Source organism: Lepisosteus platostomus, chromosome 12 (assembly GCF_059453375.1).
Source record: "Lepisosteus platostomus isolate fLepPlt1 chromosome 12, fLepPlt1.hap1, whole genome shotgun sequence".
NCBI classification, from domain to species: domain Eukaryota; kingdom Metazoa; phylum Chordata; class Actinopteri; order Semionotiformes; family Lepisosteidae; genus Lepisosteus; species Lepisosteus platostomus.
Window position 1 is genome coordinate 30,064,231 of NC_142622.1, and position 9,265 is coordinate 30,073,495.

A 9,265-nucleotide genomic window follows, 5' to 3' on the forward strand; every position below is an offset into this window, starting at 1 on the left:
GTAAGTCAGCCACTTTTCTGTGGCTGCTTGGGAAATCCACCCATCCATTCACCCATCCACCCATCCATTTTCCAACAGCTTTATTCAATGCAGGGTCGTGGGAGAGTAAGAGCCTCTACTGGCAAGCCAAGGGCACAACGCAAGACACATTGTGCACAGGACCATATGTTGTAAGAAGCCCGAGTTGCTCTTTTGTTTGAGATAAAGCAGTTCTAGACATTACTCAACTAAGGCCAGTTTTATTATGCATTTTGGTGGACTCTAGTTGAAATGCTATCAACAGCTTCGTTAAACAGATAACTGATGTGCATAATGTGGAAAGACCAAAAAGGTCTTTGGGATGGTCAAAGAGACAAAAACATCATGTTGTGATAAAAGGAAATTAAACTAAATTTTGATCAACATAGCATATTTACATTGCTGTACACACACATATATATATATACACAATTCAGTACTTTATTCCAAATGACTATAAATTACCTGTTTGATCAAGAGATTTACTGTAGACAATTTAAGTTTCTCTATGCTTTCAAAATTGCCCAGTTAAGTCATAAAGAAAATACGATGGGGGAAAAAACAAGGAGCATTTTTCTTAAGGTTCTCAGAGGTTTTTTTTTCTTAAAGTTGCAAGAATAAATCCAGCCACAATCTCTCTTCCTTTGCCCATTAAATACAATTACAGAGATTGAATTCATAATAACATGGAATAGCCTTTCAGATGATGAAAGAGAAGATACAGCCTCTGTACAAAAGAGGCACATTTGGACATCTTCATAACAAAAAAGGATCAATAGAATGAAACTCCATAAGTATTTTGGACATAAATATTCATATCTAAATGATGATCAGAAGATGTCTATATGCATTTCAGGTACTCTAGTGGTTTAATGGATAAAAACAACCTAAAATGTTCTAAAGTGATACTACATGATGCTATCACATTCTGTTCTATACAGACCAAAGTGAAGATAAGTTTACAGATATTACTAGATTTTATTCTTTTTAGCAACCTTTTACTTGTTAAAACTATTTTATTTCATCTGCAAGAAAGGTAATTATAAAAAAAACATATGGTGATTGATTTGTCTATTGAATAGCAAATGTAACCTTATTTGGAGATCATTTTGTTAAACTGAGCATACTCATTTTAATATGTAAATATTTTTTTATTGTTGTGTGATAAACAAATACTGTATATGCACTTTAAGATGAGCCTTCATCAGAACACAAATCCATTTCTTCAGGATGTTACACTCTCTGTTACACTGTTACATTTACATAAGAATAGCCTGCCTTCCAAGTAGTGCCCACAACCAATAATCCAGATATAGTATTTAAAATTGAATGATAACAAATTAATTCTTCAAAAAATACAAATATATATTTTCCTTGATCATTTTACAATTTTTCCTTCTGTTTATGTCTTACTTCTGTAAATCATGCCAGTTAAACTGCAGTCTTGTTAGAGAGTCCTCATTTGATTGTGCTCAGAATTAGCCTAGCTCTGACTTAGTAGGTTATTGGATAATGGGAACACACATAAATACATATGAACACAGCTGAAATGTATTTAGCAGAATGTCACCATTTAAAAAACACAACCGAAGTATTGCATTAATAGACACAAAATGAGGAGGTATTGCTCAAGTTCTGTAAGCCTCCATGGTTCTGATCATGATGATCTTTATAGTTCATTTTAGTCTGCCAAGATCACAATGGTCCCCAGGTTTCTTATTTCAGCAGAACTTCAGTCTTTTTCATATACCCTTCCATAAAGAACAGCTGTGACAAGGCCAGAAGACATGCTCTTCTTATTCATAAAGTAGCTTTCCTGCTCCCAGCCCACAAGGTCTGGAAAAGCCAGCTGCATTCCACTTGCCAGTATGCTGGGGAAAATGTATTGAGTGCTAAAGTTGCCCTCTATATAGAAGTCCATGAGGGTGCTGGCTTCAGCAATCTCTCCTCCACAGCTGTCAAATGTGGAGCCAGCACACCTGACCAGAGCACAAACCTCCAGATAGTAAGTGCCATGGACGACGTGAAGGCCATTAAAGACACCCAGAGCATACAGCTCATCAGAGATGTGGGATCGGTGGTACAATAAATGACAGCACAAAAGTCCATCGCAAACTGTGAGATCTCCGTCTGTTCCCATTACAGGAATAAATGTGTAATTATCATACATCATAACTGAGTGGAATGTTTCAGCACGAACTGAGTCTGTCATTAGTTTTGGCACAAAGGATTTGGCACACTCCCGGTTCTCATTTAGGAAGAAATGATTAATTGGATGGGTCTTTGAGGAAGGTGGTGAAGTTTTGTGACTAGCAGAAAGTCCACTGTTTGTTTTATTGTAGAGAGGGAGAGGAACCTTACTCACTAACAGCTTACCTTCACTTGTGTCCAGGTCATAATGGTAGACTGAATGTGAGGGAGTGTATATACCACTTCCAGTCATTCCAAGTCGAGAATTATGAATGTTAACTCCTAGAAAGTTAAGTTCAAAAGCTGTGGCAAATGCCTGCTGGATCTGAATTGCAGACAAAAGTGGGAGCTGGTTCATCCAGGCTGCTGGATAAACAACTTGTTTTACCTTGTATTTTTCTAAAAGAGTAATGCCAGGGTCATAAAATAGGATGTCAAAACATGTGAAAATACCAAACCTCCCAGCAAATGTAGTATCAAATATTACATGCTCACATTCTGGTGGAGAATCAAATGCTGACTCGAAATACAGGTTCTGCTTATGATACTTGGCAATTAGTGTTCCGTTGTCATTGAAGATGACATCAGTGTTGAACTGGTATCTGCCATCTGGTGGACAGTGAGGATCGCTGCTTCCACAGTCTTGGCTATCAGGCATATTTGCAACCAAATACACTGCATTGTTTTTTGCCATACAGCTTAGACGGTGTAAAACCTACAAGCAATAAAATAAAAAGAGAACATAGATTAATTCTTACATTTAAAAATTAATTATTGTATGCTTTGTCACATATAATGAATAAAACACAATGTTATAAGATCACTTTATTGGCCATTTTCTTGTATTAGGAATTTGTCTTTTTGCATACCCCAACTTGCTCTCCATGAGACACACAGACAGGGAGAGAAGCTTGAGGGTCAGAGCGCAGGGTCAGACACTTATACAGCACCCCTGGAGCAGTTGGGATTAAGGGCCTTGATCAGGGGACCAACAGAGTAGGACTCCTCTGTTGGCCATGGGATACAAACCGACAACCTTCAAGCCACAGGCACAGATCCTTAACCACAGAGCTTATACATAAGACATTTTTCACCACAAACATTTTTAAAAAAAATAAAAATTCCTCAAATTCTAAAATTAAAACAAAATGGGACATCCAAGTTATTCAACTGGTGGCTCTCACTGATGTCCCACACCACTGTGTAGTATTATTATGGGGAACAATATGTAAGTTGATTTTGGTCATAAATATTTTATGAAAATAATGATAAATATGTTGTACTCCTATTGTAAAACCCCTTGAGTCTTTGGAAAAATATTTAACTCATTCTGCCTACAGATTTATCACACATCTTGCTCCTCATAATTAAAACGGCTACAAACCACGACTGTTATCTGCAGGAGTTCATGTCATTTGCTCTTAGTACTTAAAAGAGGAAGCCTTGATTCAAAAGTAAAACAAATATACTGATATGAATTTCCAACCAGAGACACTGTGAACAGTGAAAAAAATACTTCTACCTCAGTGTGAGGAAACCTTCCTGGCTGTAAACAGGGGCTCCAGCTTACAACCTGTGGATCTGGAATAGACTCTAGATATCCTACAATTGACTGTCTGGTGAAGTTGAAACCATGGATACCATCTTCTGGAAACACGATTATTTGTGCTCCCTAACAAAGGAGAAAGGAAAAAATAATTAGTTGTATTAGCTGGGAAATGGCCAGCAGCCATTTCACCCTGCTGCTCTCAATTGGCTACCCACAGAAGGTAAGCAGGGTTGAGCCTGGTCAGTACCTGGAAAGCTGTGGTTGCTGCTAGAAGTGGTGTTAGTGGGACCAGCAGGGTCACACTGCAGTCTGTGTGGGTGCTAATACCCCGGTATAGTGACTATACTGTAGTGGGCGCCATGTTTCGGATGAGACATTAAACCGAGGTTCTGACTCTTGGTAGTCATTAAAGAATCCTGGGCATTTCTCGATAGGAGTAGGGAATTATCTCGGTGTCCGGGTCAAATTTCCCCCCTCCGCCTTTACTGTGGCCTCCAAATTCTCCCTATGTATGATTGGCTTGCACTTGCCCTGTGATGGACTGGTGCCCCGTCCAGGGTTTACCCTGCCTTGCGCTCATTGCTTGCTGTGTAGGCTCTGGCTTCCCAAGACACCGTATGGTATAAAGTGGTTTGTCAAATGACATGGGAAATGCTTGCATCCATATCACTCTGTGGCATAGTGCCTATGCTCACTTTACCATGCTAACAGTTTTATTATACACAACTGTTTCTTGACGTTTAATGCATTTTTGGATATTTTACAATATTTTACAGTTATTCTGCTCTTCATTTGTGTGTTCAGTGTTTCATTGCTGAATTAGGCTTAATTAAAAAGTGATGCTGTGATCCTTTTATATTCCACAATAATGTCAAAAACAAAAATGGTAAAATGTAAATAAACAATAACTGTTTTTAACCGACACCTGAAGAAGGTTTCACAGCCGAAACGTGTTTTCTCTCTTCTCTTTTCAGCATGGAATAAACCTATTACTTGTTCCTAATAAAAAATATTGTAACCTTGTACATGAATTCTAATTGTGAAATAAAAATGTCTAATCCAAAATAACCTATAGCAAGTAGAAGCAAGTAGAGTGTAGTGTTGTCATGTTACAGGTGGCCAAGCCCAAATTCTTACCTTTTTTGCTGCTGTAGCCACCTTCTCTTCATAAACATCTAAGTTCTTTTTCATGTGTTCCAGTGCAGCCTGACGACTGCAGGGAACACTAGGGTTTGGGTTTAGTATAACGTTATGCTCATAAACAGCGGCAGTATAATATGTCCCATATGTCTGAGAAGAGACAATGTGGCTCTGCCAGAGAACAACAACCTTTACTAAGATAGTTAGATCCATGTCTTTTCCATGGGTACCTAGACAGAGGAATAGAGCAACAGATGAAGGAAACAGGGATCAAAGGAAACATATTAATCTAATAAGCAACCAGAGTTTAACATTAATGAAACACTTTCAGGAGATACACAGTCCAATACCCTGGAGAAGTATGCAGGGTTGCAATACAAACTGTTTCTGAAAAGTATGTTAAATAAACTCTTGCGCAGCAGACATCTCAACCCAGAAAGGTCCAATGTGATCTGCATACAGAGTTAACAAGTAAGTTGTATTTGTCAGCAAAGCCGACTTAAAATCAAGAGTAATATTTATATCGTATTAAAAGAGACTCCTCTGCCAGCTGTGGGATTTGAACCAGCAACCTTCCAGCCACAGGCACATATCCTTAGCCACAGCACCACCGCTCTGCCCCCATTTGTATGTAGATTAGCCTATAGTAATTCAAGAACTTTATAGATTACTTCTCCTAACTCCCATGTTGGGGTGGTGCAGTGGCTCTGTGGCTAAGGTTCCGTGCCTGTGGCTGGAAGGTTGCAGGTTTGTATCCCGTGGCTGGCAGAGGAATACTACTCTGTTGAGCTCCTAAGCAAGGCCCTTAACCCCAAGTGCTCCAGGAGAGGTGTATAGATGGCTGACCCAGCACTCTGACCCCAAGCTTCTCTCCCTGTCTGTGTGTCTCATGGAGAGCAAGTTGGGGTATGTGAAAACAAATTCCTAATACAAGAAATTGTATATGGCCAATAAAGTGATCTGATCTTATCTTAAGTTACTCCTTAGCATCATGTCTAACAGACATATGTCTGCTTTAGAAAGCAACACCACAGGGACCCCTCAATACTTTCAAAGCCCTTGTGAAAAACAATAAACTAGTTTCTGTCACAGGAGCCTCAAACTCTCCTTGTTGAAATCTAAAATAAAGATTTTTATTTAACATGTAACATTTTATTGAAATCACTACAACATTAGGTTTTGTAGAAACAGACAAATAAGTTCTAGAACCTGAGATGAAGTGTGAGTAACTGAGTTTATTGCATGCAAGGAACAATAAGACCAAAGTATTGCTCGCAATATAGGTACAAAATTTCCAGTTTATATAGCAAATTTCACCCGCTTCTGATGCAAATTGTTACCATAGTAATGGGGGGCCCCCTATGTTTGGACATTCCCAAGACCTTGAACACTTTTGATGGTCGGTTTTACAGTATCTTTCCTTAGTTGGGGGGGTCTTTATCTTGCACTTGGAATTTCATATCAATTAACTCCCATCCCACCATAACTCAAAGGTGCCTAAACAGGGAATTTCTTGTGTTACAAGAAGTCTTTGTGCAGAAAGAAATCAGTTAACCCCTTTTTCACATCTTATATCTTTCTTCAGTTTCATTGTGAACTGCTTGGACTTCTCTACACATAAGATATTTTCTGTTTGGACTCATTTCTTATTTGCACACTATAATTCTAAACATTTATGAAGTATGTATCAATGTTTGGAATTGTGTCCTGAATGTACAGCTTGAAGGCTGTACATTTGTTATTTTACATTTACTATAAATTATGTTTTAAAATTCATTTCTTGGTTAATTGTTCTTGGTTTGTTGTAATTTTTGTTTCTTTTGTATTGCTTTACTTCTCTGAATATACAAAGTGCTTTGTAATTAAACTCTGTGAAAAAGCAATTCAATAAAATACAGATTATTTATACACAAGTGAAATTTTTATACTGTATATCTGTATGAACCTTCCCAGTGGTTAATAGAAAACTCTTTCCATAGTGTGTATTAATTTTGTTAAGGGCATTTTAGTTTCTCGGACATCAACCTTTATATATTACAGTCAAAGAGTTAATGTTTTATTTCGATATCTGTTAGAGTGAACAGCACCTATTAGACACATTTAAAAAGTGTCTTTTTATACAAAAAAAACATTCTACATGAAACTACATGTCGAGAACATCACAATTCTTTATTTGTGCGATTATTTACCATACCTGCTTTAGATTATTTTTGACAGTCTATATACATGTGGGTTGCACATACTGTACATGTAACAGAAAAAAGGAGTAAAATCACTTTAATAGTTGCTTCTCCAATAGCAGAACTGAAGGTCAGTTAATTTACTTTGTTCATCTCATTGCAATTCAAAAATGCTAGGGGAGTGGGATGGCTATTATAATTCAAGGTATAAATTCAGGAGTCGAAGGGAATGGGAAAAAAAACAGAAGAAGAGCACCTGATGTTGATAGCCCTCTAATTTTTATCCACAGAAGAAACAAGAGTGTGAGCCAAGTAAAGAACCCACTAACACACTGATTTTAAATCCATTTCTGAACTACTGCAGATAGCATGTTCCTGTCTTACTATCATAAGGGTTTATATATTTACAATATTATTAGAATTTCCATATTATTTCAAATAAAACTTCCTTATGTTAAGTATAAAACTTCATCATGGATGTATCAAATGCATTTTTCCTTGCTTTATTATTTTTTTTATTTTGGAACAGGATGAGACATTCTCTGCTTGCTGTAGCAGCTGTGGTAGCTCTGCTTGTTACTTGTGTCACACCTGATCACGGTGTACGTGAAGGAGAATGGAAGTCCCTTGGAAATCCACAGAACAGGAATCTGGTAAGCAATGTATTCATCTTTTTTATTTTATCTTCCTTGCTTTGACTTTCATTGTTCTCTAGTAATTACATGTAAACAAAATGCTACAATTATTGAAAGGATTTCAGAAGCCTAGTACTAATTTGTCATCAGTTATAATTCACCTACTTCTTTATCTGTGTTGATTTTTTGTGGCTTTAAATATGATGTATATATATATTACTTTGATTTATAGAAGTTAAACAGATATAAAGTTTACTGGTCAATTGTAAAAATAAACTATTTTGTCTAATTAAATAATACCTTATCAAGACTTCAGCTATTGTATCATTTGTATGCATCATTTTATGTTTTGTTACTGAACTGTTACTGAAATAGTTCAGTAACAGATAATAATAGATGGTACAATATATATATATATGTAGATACTATGTATTGTCCAGAAATTGATCTTTACTTAGATTAGGAAGAGCTAAACAAAATATATGCATAACAAATGAAAATCCAATACCTCACATAGATAATTTAAAAAAATGTCAACAAATTTATTAACAATTTTTCTATTCCTTTTTGCAGTTTTTCAGAATTCTTCAGTCTTATTTCAATGGCAGAGGTATGAACCTCGGATCCTTGGGGAGAAAAAGCAAACTGCTGGAAAACCTGGACAGCAGAGCCAGTCCTAATTTCGACAAATACCAATACAGTCTGGAGAACAATGACATCATTAATATTTAAGATATTAATAGTTTCTATACATTGAAATGGTCATGTTCCGGTCAACTCTGTGAAAATAGATGTTCGTATACGTGCACTATGTCACATTTTACATAATATTGTATATCTGTAAATATAATAAATTAAGGTACATTGATCAGCTAGGTGGTACTGTATGTGTCAAGCGCACACAGGTTATGAAATCAGCGCACATAGGAAACTAAACTGCGCACAAAAAAATTAAATTAAAAAAAATATAATAATAAAACAAACACAGTCGTTAACTGAAAAGTGCAAAATTGACCACGGGACCGGCTGCGACTTGGCTGTGTGCATTATTATTGCTACTCGATATTATCGATATCTATGTTCTTGTTGTCTCGTACCAAACTGTCTAGACTGCTCACCGTGTCTTTCATTTCTTAAATGACTTTCTAAAATATTTTTGTTTTCACTACTGGTGTTAAAAGTTTCTATATATCTGATGGGCTTTGAGACCCTTCGCAAGAAATATATTCATAGTGTGTATTGATTTGAAAGGAGGAATTCAACGAGTAAATTGAGAACTAAGCCAATTATCTGAATGTAGCGCTGAACAATTAAATTCCATACATATATATGGTGTTTTCCAGGACAGTATAAACATTTTTTCTTTACGATATTTTGACTTACTGTGAACTGAACCTCACTCTTCTCAGAGATGCATTTCAACATTGGGGCACACGTACAGTACACGAAATGCATGAAATTCACCCACTGGTCTCCTCCCCAAACACCCGCACAGCAATCTACTGGCTCATCTATGTGCCTGTCACGACCAGAGTGACTGCTTATTGGCTGAA

At 36.7% G+C, this 9,265-nt stretch overlaps 1 protein-coding gene across 1 annotated transcript; it reads right to left on the bottom strand.

Annotated features, from left to right (window-relative positions):
* Positions 1–223: 223 nt before the first annotated feature.
* Positions 224–9,234, bottom strand: btd (biotinidase). Its single transcript, XM_088601583.1, has 4 exons — positions 9,096–9,234; positions 4,895–5,127; positions 3,731–3,880; positions 224–2,923 (listed from the first exon to the last, which is right to left on the bottom strand). Exons 2-4 carry the CDS (start codon positions 5,108–5,110, stop codon positions 1,751–1,753), a joined length of 1,539 nt encoding a protein of 512 aa, XP_088457709.1. The 5' UTR covers positions 5,111–5,127; positions 9,096–9,234; the 3' UTR covers positions 224–1,750.
* Positions 9,235–9,265: the final 31 nt, after the last annotated feature.

Excerpts from the sequence above, each read along its gene's own strand:
- btd (XM_088601583.1), bottom strand. The coding sequence starts at position 5,110 with ATGGATCTAACTATCTTAGTAAAGGTTGTTGTTCTCTGGCAGAGCCAC. Across the intron at positions 3,881-4,894 it reads TGGCTACAGCAGCAAAAAAG|GGAGCACAAATAATCGTGTT; the intron begins GTAAGAATTTGG and ends CTCCTTTGTTAG. Across the intron at positions 2,924-3,730 it reads GAAGGTTTCCTCACACTGAG|GTTTTACACCGTCTAAGCTG; the intron begins GTAGAAGTATTT and ends TATTGCTTGTAG.